The following is a 22,228-nucleotide window of genomic DNA, read 5'->3' on the forward strand; positions in this document are numbered from 1 at the left end:
AGAGGCAGCTTCTTTCATGTGTCCTTCAATATTCCCAGTGGACCACACAGGTTCTCTATTTAATGCATAGACTTTGTAATAATGAATAAAGCGTTAAAGGCTACAGACTGAACGTACACTCGTATGCTTCATGAAATCTGACGAATAACACTGTACACTTCGGTGTTAGATATATACGAGACTGACTTTACTTGGCACAAAGGTTAACACTACTACCGTCGTCACATTTGTGTTGTTTTTTTGCGAGCTCACAACAGAGGTCGGGATTTCTTCACAATATTCTTAGGGAGGCCACCGCCAGAGCGGGAGAAGGGCACGGCCTGAACGGGGGCCCTCCACTTGTTGTAGCTGAAGTTGGGGCTGAATCCTGTTTGGAAGTTGGGGAAGTGAACAGGTGGCAGAACGAGCACCACGGGCTTCAGCACCTCCTGAGGAGCCTTGCGAGGACGGACGAGCGGGGTAGCAGGATGAAGGGCGGGACGCGGAGTCCTGGGAGAAGTCGCAGCGTCGAATGGAACGGCGACTCTTTTAGTGAACGTGCTGTTTTCTGGTTTGGAGGAGGAAGAACAGGAGCTCTCCTGTTTGGAGGAGGAAGAGCAGGAGCTCTCCTGTTTGGAGGAGGAAGAGCAGGAGCTCTCCTGTTTGGAGGAGGAAGAAGAGAGGGAACTGGAAGTCGTGTTCTTTGAGGCTTTGAAGCTCAACGCTTTGGGTTTCCCTGAAAGACAAAAACAACAATGAGATCAAAGTCACAAGAAGAACTGAGAAAATGAGGACGTCACTGATTTTCTTCCATTCAAGCCAAACTTTTTTCCTCAACATAGGATGAGTTTGGCATTTGGCAAAGATAATATATTCTGAGTTGTGTACATATAAATAAGTAATAACACATTTCAGTAGGAGATGGTTGGCACATATATAGACACAAAGGAAACACCTGGCTCTGTCCAAAGAAACCAGATATTGCACAGATCTAACAAACAAAATATAATTCATTCACCAGTCGGCTCCAAAGAGCACTGAATAGTCCAACTGTTTTACCCAATTTAGTTTTATGTTGAACTGGTCACTTCCATGTAAAATGGACACATTAAAGTGTTGTCAATCTTCTTATCTAAGACTACACTGGAAAACTGTCAGCACACGTCTAATGACGCTCACCTTGCGACGACTGCCGCCCGCACACTGCCGTACTGACGTGCCCTGTGGGATCTTGCTGGTTTTTGGTGGACCGAATACTGACGGGAAGGTGGGGCTGATAGGTGCGAGCGTGGACCGCTTTCGTCATCCTGACGGTCCTCCCGTGGCGTTCTTTTCCATTCGACTGGTCGGAGCCGATCCTGTCCAGAAGGCCTTTGGCATTTGCCCTGGCCAGCACTTCATGCGGGGCCTCTTTGACCACAGGCTCGGGCTGTTGACAAGTGACGAAGTTAAGACTTGATCAATTGACTGTTGCAGGCGGCAGGTTAACGCAGACACACCAAAGGTTATAGGAGACGGGAAATTTTAGTCCCTTTGTGACAACATGATAGATACTGGGCGAATGCACACATTTTTATCTTGCCATCAAAGGATTCATCATTTATCCACACAAACCCAGACCAAGAGCATGAAAAGATTGCTATGTGGGGGGTCAACACAATGTCATTTTCCGTCGTCAACACTGTGCAATCAGGCTTAACATCATTATCGCGAGAGCAGAGGAGAGCCACAGTGTCCTTGCTCCTGACTGTAGGGTCACCTGCTGCCTCAGCATCAGCCCACACAGTAGTCTACTGCTCTTGATGTCTGAATTATTCACAAGTGCACTACAGAGACACGCACGGCTTGTGCTAATTCATTTTTTTTTGCAGTTTCCCCTGCATTTTAATTGCAAACATGTCTGTGTCAGTGAGCGTACACTAACTCTCCGTACACGGGTATGTCTGCATGCAAGAAGGGTGTGGATATTCCCCCACACGGGCACAGACCATGTTGACGGACCGCGTGTGCACAGGTAAACATCCTTTAGACGCACCACTGTATGCAGTCTTTGGTCGGTGCCTTGAACTTCACTGATGCTGACTCATACAGACAGGTGACATTGAATTATTCAACAGACGCACTCGCTTTCCTCCCCTCTCTTCACTTCACCCGCTGTAAATCTCACTTCCTCTCCGTCTCCACTATATGTCATACTTTGTAAATCTCCCCCGTTCCCCTCCGCACTCTGCCAACCTAATCTGCCACAGCATAGCCGGAGCCAAGCCACTGCGTTCAATATATATATCTCGGCGAAATCAATCCAAACGTATGAATCTTTACTTAAACAATGGAAAACGTGACACGAGTGTCGCTCAAGTGACAGAGCTTCAAACACTTATATAATTGCTATTTTTACGGCACTTTCCAGGCGTGCCACAATAACTTTTGATTAGCCGAGTTTATTGGAGGTACGCCGAAAAAAAGAAAAAGAAAGCTTGTTTGAGGCACCATTACAGCAGTTTGATTATCTTTTCATCCGTGTCTGTGGAGGTATAAAACGTGATGGAGGGCCAGAGAGAGAGAGAGAGAGAAGCAGACACTACAGGGAGAGCGAGAGAGCGAAGAAGTCACACCGCCGCTGGGGGTAAGACGGCTTATTAACCCAAATGTGTCGTAAACATGTTGTGGATTATGAGGGAAGCCCGGCACATGCACTTGATGAGACTTGGTGAGACCACAGAGAGAGAGAGACAGACAGAAGATTAAAGTGGGTTGACTTTGACTTCACATGTGTAGTAATAGAAATAACAGCCTTCTTTCAGACAGTGCCATTTCTCAATTTGCGACCACCAACGTATATATTCCTCCACAGACATTCTGGTCCAGGTTGCTCGATATAATGACCTCCGTAACAGTTTCAGTGCCAATTGTCTGTACGCTGCAGAATGACTCGAAAACTACTTACCCAGTTTCCATCAGATACCACAGAGTGGTGCAGTATGGGCCAAGGAAGACCCCATTCAGATCATCATCAAAACAAGTACTGATATCTATGAACAGGTAAAATAGTATTTCCAGTCTCTCCATGGAACAGCATACAAAAATGATCTAGACCTTTAACTGCCGATTCAGGACCAGACCTAAAGCTCATGGTCCTCCCCCTATCCTCATCCCATCCTGAGTGACCTGTCTATTTCTGAATTTGACCCAAACAGTGTCCTCCTCCATCACCAGACTTGTCCACGTGGATTACAGCAGCATTCATTTACACTCATCCCGACTCATCCTATAGCTCACACTTTCTTTCGTGTTACTGATTAAACATCAGACCTCAACAGTTCTTCAATCGGTCCATCCTTATTCCGCCTCTACTTCCTTTTCTGCCTCAAGGCTTTGTCCAAGTACCTGTCACAGTCCGTGATACATTTAACTTGATCTTAAATTTTAGTAGTTTAGGGTTTAGTTCCCCAGTGGAAATGTGTATTTGACAGATAGCAGACAACACAGTGTGTCCGCTTCAAACAAACTGCCTTGAGGTTCGCCTAATTAAACCTATTTCACCTTGTCTTTGTATCCATTTGTTTTCCGCCACAGCCAAGTTTTAATGGCTTTTCAGATCTCGGAGGAGAGTGCAAGAAGGACAAGAGAATTTATGTTCCAGCAGACATAAATAATAAAGTATCCGTCTGTGTTCCACTTCAACAGGAAGCCATTCCCACATAACTGTATCTCGTCTCTGCACACAGCACTTCAGTGACTGAACAAACTGTCAGATAAACATACGATCGGGCGAGCCAAATAACACCCTGTTATTGCGATGGTTCGGGTCCAGCGTTAGTGTTGGAACTGTCCTGTCTCTGGAGACCGGAGAGCTAAATGAGCTAAATTTGTCCCTGCTCATCTCTGGCTGCGCTGCATGAAAGCAGCAGCAGCAGCAGCAGCAGCAGGAATATCAGCGTCGGTGCACTGGTGATTTGGGTTTAGCTGCAGTAAATGATGTCCATGGCAAACGCCAACATCATGTTCTGACTATTTCAGAAATCCCATTTACAGAGTTTTTTTTAAGCAGAAGCCTGGATGCGAAAGGAACCACAGCAACTCAGACAATGTCGTGTTGGAGTGTGGCCAAAGCATCCTGTGGTAGGTAGTGTCGGGGGAATCTGGGGATGCAGATAATGTGTATTTTCAGACTGTTCAGTCTCTGTCTCACCTCTCTGGTGAGAAGAGCCAGGAAGCAGCCATTACTCTGTTCTGAGGGCTCCAGCATGAAGAAGGAGTCAGTTTCCTCTGGACCGTCTGCAGTGTCGGGAGAGCTGAACGGGGACGGACTGAGCCTAAATGAGACACACATGAAACACTGACATGATGCTGCATGGAAATGTGCACAATTATACAATGTTATCATAGCCAAAGGAAAGCAGCAAATGTCCCATTTCATTCACCACAGTGATTATAATTGTGCTTTAGATTTCAAGGCTTCAAACATGTGCACAAGCACCAGTTTTCTATTTGCTGGAAGTGTGATCCATATCAATGATAGTACGCTGGTGTTGTTGTATTCTAGCCCGGGGCATTGCCAGCACACCAGGCCAGCTCTCTGCAGAGAGCAGTCAGTCTCGGTGCCTTCAGGTCTTCAAGATCAGCTGCCTTCAACAAGTCTTGAAAGTATGTCAGTGGGAAGACGAGCTGTCTAAATACTTTTTTTCTTTGCCCTTTTCACAGCATTTAGAGAGTGAGAGAGAGAGCGAGAGAGAGAGCGAGAAAGAGAGAGAGAGTAGCACCTTGATTTATATTTTTACAGAATCACCTTCAGTGCTGTCTGAGGTGCGCTGAGACTTTGACAGAAGACTGTCTAAAAGGAGACAAACAACTTGGCAGGATGACAGACGGCGAGGCAAACAGACAAAGACAGACAATGAAAGACACCGATGCAGAGAGTGCAGTGGGGTACTGGAGCACAAACAGTGAGTCTGACCTGAAGTCTGCTTGTTTTGCTTCTCCTGCTTGCTCAGAATGGGCCTTGGTTTGTTCAAGGGCTCTGCTCACCAACTCCTCGTTTTCCTCCGGGTATGAAGAACAGGTGGAGTAAACCACTGCCAGCACCTTCGGGACTATATACAGTACACAAACAGAATATAATCAACGTATTCTTATTCTCATTCTCAAAAGTACAAGTATCTTTCCAGAAAATGAAGTTGAAGTCACTTTTTTTATAATATTACTTATATAAAAGTATATGGCATTTATTGTACTTTATAAGTACTTTTCTGATATAAAATGTACTAGTAAAAGTATTAAAAAAGCGAGGAGTCGTTCAACTGGATTGTTGTGGGTTCAATTCCTGGCCCTGTTAACCCTATGTGTGAATGGGTATCAAAGATGTGTGAATGGCTGAATGGCAAATCTATAGTGTGAAGCATCTAGAAAAGCTCTATATAAATACAGACCATTACAACTCTTCTTCTGATTTTATTTCACAGTAACGAGTAACAAAGACAGTTAGAGGAAATGTAGTGGAGTAAAGTAAAGTAAAAGTTGCCAGAAATATAAATAAAGTGAAGTACAGATACGTGAATGGACGATCTTATGGACAAAGTGGCCAACGTTCCTTTATTTATAATTTTTTATGTATATTTCAAGAAATGTGACTGGTTAACTGAGATATGAATTATATTTTATGAAGAAATGTGCATTTTTATTCCCACAATCTTCACCTCAGTTAATTCATACATTCATACAGTGCATTGCATTTAGGTTAAAACGTATGCAAACTGAATGAGGATAACCATTAAAATCCACATTTAAAACCAGAAAACTAGTGATAGAGAGAGAGAACCGGTTATTAGTCCCCACACCTCTGAATAATTGCATGTTCAATGAAACGATACAACAGAGCAGACAACGTCTCCACACACACACAAAACATCCAATGTTTTTTTTGAAGAAATTGAATATAAATTAATTTGTGCCATTTACATAAATACAATACTCATTTTCTTTCCCTGCTGTTGTCTTATAGATTTGTGAGGCTGTCGACCTTGTGGTTTCCTTTATTTGAGATTTGCTTTCTTTCATGCTCAGTAATTACAGTCAGACGGAAACTGAAACCTGCGCACATGTGACATGGGACTGGGAAGACAGAGGGACTGGGAATGAGACATTTGTCACTCAGGTGTGTGTGTGTATTTGTGTGTGTGTGTGTGTTGATGTCAACGTGAGCATTTATCGAAGTGTGTGTCTACATAGAGACATTGAAATGAGTCCATCGACTAAACCGAACGCGGGCGCTCGATACACAACCACCATAAATTAACGGCCCTCAAGGAAAGAAAAAAAAAAGTAGAAAGAGCCAATCAATGACAGTGCAGTTTGAAGGTGCTGGTTTATGTTGCCTCTCACAGAGAAACTCCACCTGCTTGATGAACACGATTCTCACCAACACAGAAAAGAAGAACAACAACACCAGACCAACTCGCTCGTGGACACTGATTAACGAGCTCCTCGATGGCATAAAATACACAACACAATTGCTCTACATGGCGCGTGTCTTAACGGCGTAGATCCCTCTGCTTGGTTCACTTCTACAGAATACATGCAGTGCAAAGCAGAATCACTAATCGGTTGTTTCAAATATTGCTGCTACAGCACACCACGGGCCGGCCGGGCACGGAGCAACATTAGCATTCCTGATTAAGACTCAGACACTCTCCCGGGAACTCCACAGGCTTCAGATCTAATAGCATACGAGATTAGATCATTAGGAAGTATAAGCTCCACGGTGTCAGGGAGGTGAGAGGGGAGACACACTCACGACTGGGATCATATGGTGCATCATGTGTCTGTGTGTGTGTGTGTGTGTTTGGTTCAACACTCACATTTCAGTGCATGGACAATATCCTCCCTCTGCTGAGCTACCAGTGCTGCCAGTTTGCTCTGGGCTATGGAGCCCTGGGACAGGTCCTGCAGCAGATCTGTGTCTGCGGAGAAAAGAAGAGTTTTTGTTTCATGAACTGTTGTGAGTGTGCTGCATGTACCACATGCAGACAAGAATGACCAGACTGGTTCAAGATGACAGAAAACCAACAGTAACTCAAGTTAACCATTCATTAGACCAGAGGTGTCAAACTCAATAACAGAGGGGGCCCAAATTAAAAAAACTGTGTCCAAGTTGAGGGCCAGATGAGGTCAAATAACCATTGCATTGTCCATTTCCATCCGTCTTGCCTGATTTCCTCCTTAGTAGAACCACACAAACAGTCATGTAGTCACATGTATCTTAGCCAATAATTAGCTCTACTCAATTTTCACTAGATGTATAAAGTTAAAAGAGAGGAAGCCAAACACAAATAACCAAATGTCTTTTGAAAGTCCACATTTAATGTGTTTATTTTTTTTGTGAGTCAGTGGAAAAAAAAACAAACTGGAAAGACATAGCATATTATCTCGCGGCCCCTTATACAATTGCATGGCGGGCCGGATTTGGCCCCACGGGCCTTGAGTTTGACACCTCTCCGTTTTTGAGAGAGAATGATTTGTCTCTTTTAACAATTTAATTCTGAAAAATCAAACCTGAAAACTAGTTTATTACAAAGTAGATTACACTCCACATGTTTTTTATTATTATTTTTTAAACTTTAAGGAACAGGGTATATGCCATAATTATAGGCTTGGTTACAATTTCTACTTGTCTATGTTTCATCCACACTTTGTTTCCGGTGATTGCAGAGATCACTCACAAACCTCCATTCTCCTGCAGTATGTAGTCGACCGGGTTGCTGACTGCAGACACAGAACACCTGGGAGTCAGCAGGATGGCACGGACCCTCTGGAGTCTCTTGTCAGCACCGTCCAAAGACTGGAAGACCTCCGGTATCAGCTTCACGTCTGAGTGTAACATGCATCATGATGAACGACACAATCATGTACACACACATTTGCTCAATATACTTCTTAAGTCTATTCCCAGTGTGCCACTAAATTTGTTTGTAGAACAATTCCCTGCCTGAAGCGTCAATATTTTTGCAATTATAATAAATGTCAGCTTTGTGATGCACTTCATCGTTCCCCTAATGAGGAGCGAGTGTGGCAGCCACTATTAGCATATATTTGCCTACAGTCTGAGAGCTGGGCCGACACTGTCTGCTCTGTGTGATTAGAAGAAACTCTGGGACTTTGCTGACACAACAACAATCAGCCTTTTTGTAACTATACAGTGGCTGTCATTTTTGTTTTATTTTAAATCTAGTGAACCAGAGTTCCTACAGGCAATATTCTGCTGTATATATATTTGATACTTTATTGTCTGACTTTTGTTGCAGACAAAAATTGTCAATAAAAACTTTCTAATCTAATCTTTATTCAAATGACAGACACATAATAAAAAAAAAACTGCAGGAACAAAAGACAGTTTGTGGCTGTTCTTTTCCTTCAAATCTCATTAGGACGACACAATCACTGACACGTCAGGTCTGTGCCTACTTTTGCAGCCCATGGCGGAGACAACCTGCCGTAGCTCCTCCCTGTGAGCGTCCGCACCGTCACTGACACAGACGTAAACCGTGGGCTGGGTGCTGCTGTTAGCGTCGTGTGTGTCAGCGATCAGGGAGGCAGTGTGGGAAACAGTGAGGCCAGAAAAGCAGCCCACCATGAGAACATCTCCTTCATCAGGTAACACGGAGCTCACTGCGTTTGGGCCCAAGCTACACGACTTATCCTATACAGGCACATGGGGGGGGGGATAAAACACATTTGCTTAGAAGAGAGAGACCAATTCATTTCAACCTAAGACTCTGCAAACTAACGACACACAAATGAAGTAAAGACGAGAGGAGGAAGAGTTTTCTCCTGCATGACAGACGCAAATGCGGAAGAAGTGGAGTGGGGATAGATGAGAGCGCAGAAGCGGTTTGGGACAAATGTGTCAGAGTAAGGCACTGAGGGGAGGCAAGAGGAGGAGATGGGGAAACAGAAAAAGACAAGAAAAGGATCGTTGAGTGCAGTCGCAGTAAGTACAAAGAAAGATGTCCATCAATCACTGGGGTCCCCACTGAAAATCATGCTGAATAGGGGCTGAGTCGAGTTCAGCATCTAGTTCACAGAGTTTGTCAGGAAAGACAAACCGGAGAGGATGGAGGGGAGGAACAATGACATTTTAAAAGAGCAAAAGAGAGAGATCGTTTACAGACAGAGACCCACATAATGTGAGATGGACGATGTCTATAGAAGAGGCGCGGCGATTCATTCGGAGGCAGTGTTGAATATTTGATTTCATTTGGCTGCAAAATCTCATTTTAATTGTGTTGTGGTTCTCACTGCTACTTGCAATTTGTATGGCAGCTTGACTTTAATGTCCCACAAATGAAATGATTAAACCCTGGTACCAGACGAGAGACTCATTTACGGCCGGGAGGATGTGATGTGAAATATTTGTATCTCTGCAAACGAATCTTCGACGTTGTAAAGGACCCCCGTCTCATGATCAATTTGTGCCAGTCCATTAGCAAAGAAAAAATGATAAAACATCCGTAAAAAAATGGATGGAGCCAAACCAATTTACCTGAGCCATAGCCTCGTCATCCGGCCCCGTCAATAACCCGCTCTCTCACTCACTCTGCAGCTTTTACCTGGATGATGAGTTTGTGGTCACAAAGCAGCCCGGTGGAATACAGCCGAGCTTTCAGCTGAGCGGGGAACACCAGCACATCCTGACAGTGGGGGTCCTTGCAGAAAGTCTGGCCCTCGAGCTGCCCGATCGATTCCACCTGAAGGAAGCCTGAACTCCTCAGCACACTCTGGACTTCATCAAGACTAAAGAAGAAAGGAGAGAAGGGGTCGGATTAGTGGAAGGATGAGCACAAAGAAAGAAGGATCAGCCTAGATAATTACACTGTCAAGAATCAGTATATCAGTCGATTTTTCATAGTAATATTGCTGTACAGAATATTAAGATTGCACATTTTCGCACACACACATACACACACCACTCTACCCAACAGGTGACCTTTACTGTACTGTCCCAGAGCTTGCTGAGGGTTGTTGCTGATTGAATCTGTCCACAGCAGCAGGATTTACTCCTAACTGAATCAGCCAGTGCCAGAACACACACAAACACACAGAGTCGAGTGGTTTAATTGGATGTCAGCTGGGCACCTGCATCATAAAACATTGGGGATAACCCCGGGATTAGTAGTTCTGTGTGTATGCAGGTGTAGGGACATACCACACGCGGGGTACTTGCACATATACTCCACGTATACTTCTTATTTATGTACTGGTCCAGTACAGTAAATGTGTGTGTGTGTGTGAGCTGACCTGCTGTTCAGTGTGTTGATCCACGCATACAGCGGAAGGCCGCTCGACCTCTCCTGCTTCATCTTCACACTCTCCGGCAGGATGCACTCAATCGACAAGAGATTGTGTTTAATCCTGCAGCGAGCCAGAGAGGCAGCCAACTGGGTTTTACACCTGCACAGACGACACAACACAGTACAAACCAATACCAAGTTTGTTTTTTCTCTTCTTTTACCTCTTAATTTTCACATTTGAATTATGTTTCCATGCATTGATTTGTTATTTTTTTTATTCATTACCTGAGGAGACAGTTTTCAACATCTCTCACTTCCTGTACGATGTCCTCCTCCTCGTGAGGTTCCCTTGGGAGGAACTTCCTGTCCTGGAGGTCATACAGCAGAATAGCAACAAGGCCCATCTCATCATCTGGCTAGAGCAGAAGGATAAAAGTTAGGACACTTCACTGGTGACGAGAATAATGGAAAAGAAGGACTCATTTTTCACAACATGGCTGGTTCTTCAGTGGTTACACATCAAACGTCTGCTACATTTGGTACTATTATCAATAAATAAACATTAATAAATGTGAATAAATCCAACACAGATTATTATTGTGTGTGGGAGAGACAGGTACTGTTATGAACTCTCACTCAGCTTGGACCCAAATGCACGAAGCCGGAAACAGAAGAGGTTTTTAAAGGAGTTTCATTGACTCCTTCAAACAGCAAAAGGTGAACAGGAACAGCTCAGGAAAAAGCTAAACGCTAAACTAAACTTGACTTGAAAAGGCTGAGAAAACAAACAAGAACATAAGCTAAACTAATATCACAAAATATCTCGGACTTGATACAAACTTCAAGCAGCACAGACGCTGACAAAACACGTCAGACGCACTGGCAACTGACAGTGGGCACCAGGTGAACACAATCAGGGAATCAGGCGAGACACAGAACAAGACAGACAAGATGCTCACAGGAAGTAGAGAAACCCCTTACCAAAATAAAACAGGAAGTGACATTGAACTAAAACTAACTTACACAAAATAAAACAGGAAGTGACTCTGAACTAAAACTAACTGACACAACTGACGATGCATGAAAAAAAAATAAAAATAAAATGAAGTTACAACTTAATGTTGGGTGATACAGAAAGGGCAGTTAAAATTGTCAGAAACATATTATGCACAAATTTGATCTTGGCTCTTGGATTAGAGCTGAAACAAATAATCGATTAATCGATTACTAAATTAATCAACAACTATTTTGATAATCGATTAATCGGTTCAAAGCTTTTTTCATGATTAAAACAGGATTTCTGATTGTTTAAGCTTTTTAAATGTGAACATTTTCTTCATTTCTTTGCTCTGGATAACAAAGAAATCATTAAAAGTGAATAATGTTTGTTTGTGGACAAAACAAGACATTTGAGAACATCATCATTTCCAGGTTTGACAAACACTGATCAACATTTTTTAAGGTTTTCTGATATTTTATGGACCAAACGATTAATCGATTAATCATTAAAATAATCAACAGATTAATCGATTATGAAAATAATCGTTAGTTGCAGCTCTAGTGAATTGGGTCACAGTGGTTTCTCACTGTCCTTCCGTGACTCCATCTCTGCTTCCAAATTAAACATACGTAGAAGCTTCACTTTCGTCTGTGCCTCTTCTCCTTTACAGCTACAGCGCTCGACCCTTCGTTTGTGCCATGTTTATCTCTCTCTCTTTCTCTCACACTCTCTCTCTCTCCACCTTTAAGTCCCTGATGGTTAGAGGGCACCAGCTGAATCAGTAGCAGATGGCGTTCCACAGCAGCAACAGCTTGCCACATCCTCTCGCTAATGGGCCAATAACACTGCAAGGGTTTACATTGCAGCGGAGGAATTAGCCGGCGCTTATTATTCATTCCGGAGGCATTTAATTTCATTTGTGAAAAAAAGGCTGGTTTCTGAGTGCACGGCACTTTTTTCCCTCTCACGTCGTCCCTCTCTAAAGCTCATGTTCCACTTGCCCTTTAACAAGGTTAAACTGTTGGGTCTGAGGAAATTCCCAGTCATTCATTTGCCTGGCAACAGTCCCCTTGTGGGAAACTGTCCCATAATAAACATAAACAGTGCAGCTCTCTCTGGGATTTCAGGGTCCATGTCTGCAAGATAACAAATGAACTTGGACTCACTTCATCCCATTACATGACATGACCATAAGGGATTAAACAGTAATGTTTAATCTGTCAATGTCACAATTCAAATAGGGATTCTGAGACTATTTTATAAGGCACCTGGAAGCCGTTGCATTAATAATTATACATAAGTTGATTGATACGTTGATTTTCACCATTACGCTCATTTATTAAACTTTTTTTCTAGATGGTTGTGGGTGTAATTTGTCCGTTTTATGTGGTTAAAGTTCCCTGTCCTATTTTACACAGAATTAGAATCTACTCCATGTTAAAGGTGACGGCGTGCCTAATACGTTTGCCTCTTCAAATTATACATTGTCACTCCGGTGCCATCCTCTCTACAAAATTGACTTCACTTTCTCTCTCCGCTGGGATCAGATGTGCCCCAGGCTCTTTCAGCATACATCTTCATTTTTCATTCCTCCCCCCTTCCACCCCCCACTACCCTCATTTACCCGCCTCACCTGCCTATTCCCTTTCTGCCCACCTCCGTCTCCTCTCTCTCTCCATCAAGGTTGAACTTTATAGGTGCCGGCAGTGTGAAACAAGGTGAGCGTGAGTCCTAAAGACCGTCTCATTGTATCCAGACTTTATTGTCTCACTAGGGGGATGCAGAGTAACGACCTGCCACTAACACATAGGGAGACCCATTCATTTTACCCAGGGTCATATTTCACGAGCCCACAGTGCGAGCGTATACAGTATGTGTGTATGTGAGCTTTACAAACACACATCCATGTGCATTAATGTGTCCGTGTATGTATTCACCGTCAGTGAAGTAGACATTTGCACGCTACTCTGACTTCTCTGTGTTCTGTTTACACGTTCACCTGCTTTCATCACTTCTCTCCTCTGCCAGCTGTGAGCATGAACACCAGCCCTGTAACGCTGTGAATGTTTTATCGCCATCACCGTCCAGCCTGCTAGAGAAGAGGCTAAAGCTTTTTTCCGCTGCCGTTTTTTAACATGTGGAATGTTAAAACTAGGGCGGGTTCATGCCAATCTCCTCCAGAGGATACAACGGTGGCCTGGAAGTGCAAACCAGTATTACTAAACTTGAAATTTACAAATACAGAAACAAATTAAAAAAACTTCAAAGAAATTTACATTTTCCGAAACAAATTTACAAAATGCAAAACACTTTGGGGAAACAAATTAACAAAAGTATCATTTCAGCAATTGGGACATTTCCTTTCCTTAAGGATTGTGGCTTTTGTAAATTTGTTTCAGGATTTGTAAAAGAGTTTCGCATTTTGTAAATTTGTTTCGGAAAATGTAAATTTATTTCAAGTTTTGTTAATTTGTTTCTGTATTTTTAAATTTGTTTCAGGATTTGTAATATTGGTTTGCACTTCCAGGCCACCGTAGGATACTGCAATCTTCAAGTAGAAGGGTATTAGACTAATGTCTAACAGTGGGAATCCTTGTATAATGATTACAGTCAAGTGTAGCCTTAATATCAGTAATAACATGCCACATCCAAATACACTGCTTTTAAACGGTCATCATCAAACAATTTAGGAAACCCGCATAAGGTAAATAAGGTACTGCCTGATAAACTCCTAAATGTACACCTATAGTCTTTCTCACAAGGAAAATAACTTGATAAACAGCAACAAACTGAAAGAAACCCACGTCACATTGCTTTACTTAACCTACTGCTGTCATAAAAAAAAAAAAAAAAAACTGTGGCCCTCACTTACTATTGACTGTGAGAGGTAAAAGTAGCTGTCAATCATGATGTCCTCCAGGAGCTCTTGATCTGTGCAGAAACAAAGCAAAACCAGATTAGGTAGAGCAACTGAAAAGTAGTAACAGGAAGTGACATCACTAATTACTCACCCAGAGTTATAACGACGCCTATTAGTGGCAGCTTTTATATGAGTGTCCAATTATCTCCAGAACGGAGGAGCAGCGAGAGACCCGATACACAACTTACTGTCCATTAGCTGGTGAAATATATGCTATAAAACAGACAGATCTAATGATGAGAGTGTGTCTTTGAAAGAGAGAGAGAGAAGAGGTTAAGGCAAAGGGAAAAACACTTGCATATGGGCCCCTTAAATGATCACGATTTATATTTGAGAAGATAATTCATTAGACTGGGCGTGATTTCCCATCTTTAAATGCCCATTTAACGCTTAATTACACTTAATCTGATTTTCTTCAATTGCTCAAGTCGGGTGTGTGTGTGTGTGTGTATGTGTGCGTGTGTGTGCATCTGAATGGGATGCGGGACCCTTCCACAAGAGGCATGCAGGCATTTTACACCAGACTACAATGTTAATAATATCAATCTATGTATTGTCTTTCATTTATTCAACACCTGTTGCTCACATGTGACGTGGTTGTGACTTGATAGATATTTATTTTAGCCTTTTTGTACAGCGCTGGCACATCCATATAAATAAAACAAGCTGCTGCTGCTGCTGCTGCTGCTGCTGCCCACTGAGGAAACTGCAGAGTAATGAATGGTCATAGTAGACCGTTAGTTCTGTTTGTGTATAGATTAGTGAAGGAGCGAGTCAATCAAACCATGCCTACAGCTGCCTCAATCCCCTGGCCTCGTGTACCCAGAAGCTTGGTTACTTTGATGTGGATTTATAAAATGTAATATTGTTCAAACCTGTGTCCACTCTTTACGGCATATTGGCGTTTGTTTGTTGCTGCTGAGAGAGAGAATTTAAAACTGTGAATGTAGAACATGTATACGCGATACAAAGCCGTCCACCAGATCTGATCCAATGCAGCCTTTTGAGCAGATCTGTGCTCTGTCAGTCAGTGTTTGCTTATAGTTAATCTTCTACCTAAATAGCAGAAAAAAGTGACTGTCATGTGTGACTGGAACAACAAAAATTGAAATCACCATCACCAAAATGCATGTCCTTTAAATTTGATCCATTATCTGCAACTTTTCCCTTCTCCCCCCTCCTATTTATAGCTCGTCCAATTAAGTTCTACTTCATCTTCTTCAGCACTAGACGGAAAAAAAGTAAATTGTGGGCGAAAGAATGGTGAGAAATGATGGTTTATAGTGGGTTTCTTTCATCCCACTGGCTGTCACATCATGAACGTGCCAATGGGATTCTGTCTCTTTGAAATACACAAAAACATTGACATATCTCTGCTCTCAATTTCAAAGTGTGGGGGGGGGGGGGGGGGAGAGACAGAGAGACAGCAACACCATCCAGGTTATCAAGATGGGATTAAATCTGCTTCCACAGCTACTCTGCAGGTTCAGTGTTTGCTCATTAAAAACTTGGGAATGAGAGGAAAAAACTCTGAGTGTGGTTGGACTACACATTGTCACTGTGGAGGAGTAAATAAAGGTGGAAATGAGATGAATGTGTTTGTTTAAGTGTGAAAACCACAGTGCACCGTGCAGTGTTTCTGCCACATGTGCGGTTGCTCACTTTCTTGATTCGTCTTCTTCTTCTTCTTCTCCTTCGCAAAAACACGTCTCATAAGCTGTAAACCCAGGACAGAAAGCATCCACTGAGATACCATGGAAACCACAGACACTGCCATGTGATGCCTGGTAACGATGTCTCAAACCGTGCCATATTACACTCTGTTCTCTTCTCAAATGCCCAAGTTCTATATACTGCAGCACAAACGCACACATCTGCACACAAGGTATACAAAAGTGTGTGTACGTCGCAGCGCTTATCTTTAATTTCAGAAACAAAAGGCACATCACCAGCAGTGCTAGTGCTGCGCTAATTTATAGCTGACATAAGTCAATGGGTTTTCCAATAATGGTCATTACTGCAGAGGGTCTTAAAGATAAGATAACCACTCTCTATACACACACACACACACACACAAACAGATCAGACCCCAATAGGACCTTGATGGTTGGGTCTGGAAAGGTCACAGTCCTCCAAATGCTATAAATCCCACACAGCAGTTTGAGTAAAACACAGGGGGGGTAAAAATCTGTTGTAAATCACGTACAGTAGACGTATTTACGGCACATTGTCAGTGACATATTTTACTGGTGGAAGAAAACCGATTTTCTCACATCAGAGCTCCTCATTTGAGAAGTTGATGCAAAAAAATGGCTTCAAATCAATATAGCAAAACCTGCAGGAGGCGCTGTGTGTGTGTGTGCGTGTGTGTGTGTGTGTGTGTGTGTGTGTGTGTGTTGGCTTCCTTCCAGGTATTATACAATGAACAGTGACTGATTGTGGCTCAGTGGCTGTAGTGAAACAACAAATCCTTGGTGAGAGAACCAGACCTGAATACAGGCTCCTCTCCTCCGCGACCAGGTCTTTGTCTCACAGTGTTCCACGTCAATGTCCCACATTGTCCATTAATCTGACAAAGACGCGGCCAAAGAAACGACGTAAAAAACGCCGTAAGTCACACGGCCGGGGGACCTTTGCACAGCAGCCATGTTGACATGTTTTTAGCAGGAAAGGCACAGGTGTTTCTGATCACATTAGTGATGGAATGGCCGCTGTGGGAAAGGCGACGTTAGCATTGGACGGAATAGCAGCGCAATCTAACATATTCTTGACCTGAACAATTTCAAGAAATGTATTACATTAAGTCATAAACGTGTCATCAGAGATTCTGGAAAGATGCAAAATTGGAAATGCAAGGCAGTAGCTCAGCGGTAGAGCGACGTCGTCTTTCAAATCAAAGGTCGGGGGTTCTATTCCCGGCTCCACGAGTCTACATGCCGATGTGTCCCGGGTGAATGGGTGTGAATGGGTCAATGGCAAAACTGTAGTGTGAGGCAGCTTTGAGTGGTCATCAAGACTAGAAAAGTGTTCATTTAAGAATGTCATTTTTTTATATATTTATTTAGGTGTACTTGGTCTGTTGCGTCAGCCACCACCACCCGCCCAGTAACACACCTCGTGGCACTTCATCCCACGGGATGGCAACAGAGGGAGCAGGGAGCAGCCAGCATCACAAATGCTCCACAATACCAGCCCTAAAAAGCCTCAGCACCCCATCCTATAACGTCTCCACCAGAAGAGAAGAAAAATGTGGGTCTGCTGTGTAGCTGCGTTACAATATAGACTGGGAAGTTTTCTAGGTATTTTATTGTCATGCTCTCATAATGTGATAACTCTCCACTTCACCTTCAATTTCCACCTGTTGCTGACACACTAAAATGAACAAAACAGCTTCAATGTTGATAAAAAAAACAAAAACAAAGCAGAGACCTGAGAATCTGGCGACCACGCCCATGCAATGTTTTTCAAACGCTGAAGGTCACTGTCGTACAAATTTGAAATATATCACCAGTAAATATCCGTTTAGCTGCTCTGATTGTGGTCAAGGACACAAAAGACAGCGCTCTCAGCTTGTAGCCTCACAGCGGAACCCTCTATATCTACACACAAACACACACACAAACATACAGCATACAGCAGTGACAGTCATGTGGCAAGGGCGTCTGTTAGCCTGGGTGGACAGTGCAGACAATGAGGCAGAAACACGTAATACTCAGAAGAGAAACCAGTGGAGAGACAAAAAAAGAGGGAGGCAGAGGAGGAGGAGGAGGAGGAAGAGGAGGAGGGAGGCGTTCATGGCCAGTGACAAGGTCAACTATTTTCAATCAGCAGAAATCCACATCAAATGGCTTTGCAAAGCACGTGAGCAATGAGAAATCAAGCCGAAAACAAAAAGAATAAACCTCGACAACACACTGTGAACTGTCTCGATGTGATTGATTGAGCAGAGAATCATTTAGACGATGAAGATCTGTTTCAGTGACTGAGCCTACACTGGGTAACTTTTTTGTTTTGTTTTGACAAGATAAGAGTTATAATCACGAGATCGATACGCGCCCTCATTGGCATTTTGCTCTGTGCATTTCCTTTTCTTTTTTTTTTTTTCTTTTTTTTTTGCTGCTGAAGCATTTCTCCTGACTGACCTCAGCTCAATTTCGGATCAGTCATTGCCGGGCAGTGCAGTACAAATATATGCGCGCAGCTGCCCGCACGAGTGTATTTCACTATAGCAAATCAATTTCTGCACCAAAAGTCACACTCGTCGCAGGCGGGAAGGAAGAGAGCGATTAACACTGGCTCACAGGCTGCGTCATTTCATCGGCACCCAATATCACCACGCCGTGAGCAGACGCGTGTGTGTGATTGATGATTCACTCTCATATATACAATACACACTGACCCTGTCTCATACACAGGCCAACTAGATTGCATTTATATCAAAAAATGCTAAAAGTAATAGGGATTCATTAGTTTATTGTGCTGAAAACTGCCCACTGGTGGAGTCTTAGCTCCTCCTCCCTTGTTGTCTACAAAATAGCATGAGATAGCTGACCATATGCTGTATTTATTCTAAGCTTAAGCGGGACATTTTCCCCTTTATGTAGAGCACAAGCTTGAGTAAATGAATTTGTTTCCATCTGCCTCCTACAGTTAAAACTGTAAGCGGTGAGTGACGGATGTAAACACTGTCCCCGGCAATAAGATCTCCAAACGTTCTCTCATCATTCTCAGCAATCGTGTCCATTACAGCTGATAATGTGAGCACTATGACCTACACGCAGCTGAAGCACCAACAACGGTTTAATGACTTGTATTAACCCTGGCACGCGTATAAGCCCAGGGCTTATCCACGTTTACCGAGAACGAACAAAATCATTCACAGCGACGAGGGCGCTCTCGCTGTACCTGACCTCTCCATCCACTTAGAACACGTTCAATCGATTTCAGCCAGCTTCCTGCACTGACACTGGTCTCACCTCTCTCTAGCCTTATCACCGCGGTGATTACACACCCCTGTGACTTCAGCCACCCGGACCTCACCCTCTCCCCAGATAACGGATGATGAGCCAATCAATCTATAATCTATATATCCAATTCTACCTGGCGATTAACTTCCCAAGAGCTATTCCTTCTCAATTCAAAAGGCTGTTTGTTTACCTGGAAAATAGCCACATAGGAGTGGACCCCAGTGTGACAGGCTTACATCCTGCAATATTTAATTTAATATGGTGAATGACGGGTGTTGCTGAACATACTTTTCTGAGGTAACAATGACACAAAGTTTGTCAAAACCCTCTCAGGTCAGATGCATCACTCACATTTCAGCGTATTGAAGGCCAGTTCATAAGCTGCACGTTTCATCTCCGCATCCCTGACTTCAGGCAGTGGGACTCCTCTGTCTCTGCCATAATTCACCAGCTGATGTGCTGCAGGTTTCTGCAAGTGGTTATTCTGGAAGATGGCTGATGCCAGCAGGTACACTCTGTCTAGGAAGCCTGGTTGACCTTGGCCGGAGGTCTGGAGCTCTGGTGGGGCGGCGGCGGGGGCGGCGGCGGGGGCGTGTGCTGGGTCGTCCAGTGGAGTCAGGTGACTCGGGTCTTTGCTGTCTGCAATCCGGGAGACGGACGTTCTGGTCTTGCCAGTGGGAGAGTGACTGGGACGTCGTGGCGTGTGTTTTTTCTTCACCATCTTCTCACAGACGTGTTTTCTCTTTGACAACTGCAAACAAATCAAACCCACTTTGAGGACTTTAATTATCACGCATGAACTACTCATACACAGAAGATTAAAAGTTGACTTTATGTGCCTATAGCCATGTCAGTCGCGCCTGTCAATGTAATTAACACAAATATTGTAAAATATACAACCACACAATGCTGATTAAGCTTATGCATGACTCTTTGTCTCTCAGTGTAGCAGGGATTTGTTCCCCACACTGCAGAGTGACTCGTTCTCCATCACGACGGCTGGAGACAAAGCTGAAGCACAACAGCTATATCACTCAGTCACATGACAGCTGCGCATGGAAGTGACCGTTCCTGTTTTGATGACGGTGGAATACTCTGACATTCATATTATCACGTTATCGTCGAATCCAGACAAATATGTACACACAGTGTGACTAAGCTGTGCTAAGGAGAGAAGGAGGAGGCTGTAATGCCACATTCAGTCACACAAATGCAAACATCTATATGCTACCCTTCCAAAGAGAAAAAGGGAAAGAAGCAGAAAAATAAAAGAAAAAAATATCAAAATTGCATATGCACAAACTTAAAATGAACTTACACTTACACGTTTTTTTCCCTATACAATAAACTTAAACTAATCCATGAAATAATGTTTGCATTCCTGTTTTGAGGACATCATTTGTAAAGTGTCTGCAAGTGACTTATTATTATTGTTTTCTGAACCAAGGAAGCAGAGAATACTAATATCAGTTTATTGCTTTTTTTTAGAGAATGCTCTAATTTAAGTTTAAGTTGTCAGAAAATACTACAACAGTGTCTAGTTCGTACTTAATATCAACTATGGTTGCAGGGTATGCAAGGTTATTTATTTAAACATATAAGTGCTAATTACAGAAGGCATTTAATTACTAACCGGGGGGGTGGAGTCACTTTTGAAACTTGTCTGAATGATTCGTTATCATTAAAAGTTAAAAGCTATGACAGAACTCACCTTATTGACTGACTGTCCCGGTGTCTCTCGTGCAACGATTGTCCTCGTGTCCCAGAGCTTTCATATCCGTTTGCTGGTGAGAATCCTCGCTTCAGTGTTGGTGCCTGTGTTCACTCCTCCACTGGACGCAAATCAATTCCCTCTCCGTAAATCACTTTCCGTTATAAGGAGACGATGTTAAAACCGCTCCAACATCAGCTCTTATATGCTTCATTTGAAAAAAGAAAAAAAAAAACTCCTTTAAAAACAAGAAAAAGAAAAGAAAGTAGTAGTAGTTTGAGTTGAGCCGCACCTTTTTAAACAAACTTTCCAAACGTGTGTCAACATTATGGCGCACTTTGGAGTAGCGTGCCTCAATCGCCATGGTAACCGCATGCCAATTTTAAGGTCCTGTTTTTAACGGACCGTGTCCTCAACGTTGGACTGTCCTCTTGTCTGTGGGCTTGTTAAAGTTTTACACTGCACTATTTCACACCACAGCTGCAAAGTAATCATTGTAACAACAACAAAAACAACAACAATAATAATAATAATAACAATAATAATAATAATAATAATAATAATTGTGCTTTAAAAGGTACTGAAAGGCATTTTCAATGGAAAACACACAAACAAAACAAGATAGAAAACAGTCCATTTAAAAGAGTGACAACAAACAGCAGGATCACAGTTTACATGCATATTTAAAGTGTGTTTTGGGGGCTGTTCTAGAAGAGGACAGTGTGCAGTATATAGAATTGCACATGGGGTGTACATAACAGAAATATAATAATATATGGAGCATACTATAATTATTATTATTAACAGGTGGGCGGTCAAACCTCAGCTGTCACAAAGAAAGTGATTCAGTACAATTTGAAAATACAATTGGTGCAAAATGGAAACTTTTCTTTAAAGGGCATAAGAAAGATACTTGTGTAAAAGAGCCACTGCTGCTTATATCATCACAGTGACTGTGTGTGTGTGTGTGTGTAAAAGTTTGAGGCATGGTGATCATACTCGTCCAAGTGAAATATTAAGCACTTGGTGATTTTCCCCTCAGTGCTTGAGCTGCAGAGCCTTTTCAGATTGCACAGTTTACACGTCCTGGTCTCCCATGGTGACAACAGCCTGCTGTGGCCACTGCTGCGGCTCACTTAGCACTAACGAAACTAAAAAGGAAGAAAGCTTATTACTCTGACACAAAGATGCAGTGTGCCTGAGCACGGCAATCACTCTGAAGTGGAGAATATAAACCAGAAAAAATCAAAAGTCTCTATTTCGTCATGAAATCGCAGCACATAAAGGTGTGAAAGATGGGAATTTTTGAGGAATGAAGATTGTAATGACATTTTGTGAGTGGATCACAGCAGCTCATTAAAACAT

General features: G+C 42.9%; 1 protein-coding gene across 4 annotated transcripts; it reads right to left on the reverse strand.

Moving 5' to 3' along the window:
• Positions 1–165: 165 nt before the first annotated feature.
• Positions 166–21,186, reverse strand: LOC131472374 (putative methyltransferase NSUN7). Of its 4 annotated transcripts, none has more exons than XM_058649478.1 (13): positions 20,864–21,186; positions 19,504–19,892; positions 14,138–14,196; positions 10,551–10,681; positions 10,273–10,425; positions 9,585–9,768; positions 8,440–8,674; positions 7,702–7,845; positions 6,837–6,938; positions 4,937–5,072; positions 4,172–4,295; positions 1,159–1,408; positions 166–715 (listed from the first exon to the last, which is right to left on the reverse strand). In XM_058649478.1, the coding sequence occupies exons 2-13, from the start codon at positions 19,871–19,873 to the stop codon at positions 249–251; spliced, it is 2,355 nt and encodes a 784-aa protein (XP_058505461.1). In that variant the 5' UTR covers positions 19,874–19,892; positions 20,864–21,186; the 3' UTR covers positions 166–248. The 4 variants fall into 4 exon arrangements, with proteins under 4 accessions (XP_058505461.1, XP_058505460.1, XP_058505463.1 ...); XM_058649477.1 differs by having other exon boundaries at positions 19,504–19,903; XM_058649480.1 differs by lacking the exons at positions 14,138–14,196; positions 19,504–19,892; positions 20,864–21,186 and adding an exon at positions 10,902–11,167.
• Between the last annotated feature and the right edge of the window lie 1,042 nt (positions 21,187–22,228).

This window comes from Solea solea, chromosome 14 (genome assembly GCF_958295425.1).
Source record: "Solea solea chromosome 14, fSolSol10.1, whole genome shotgun sequence".
NCBI classification, from domain to species: domain Eukaryota; kingdom Metazoa; phylum Chordata; class Actinopteri; order Pleuronectiformes; family Soleidae; genus Solea; species Solea solea.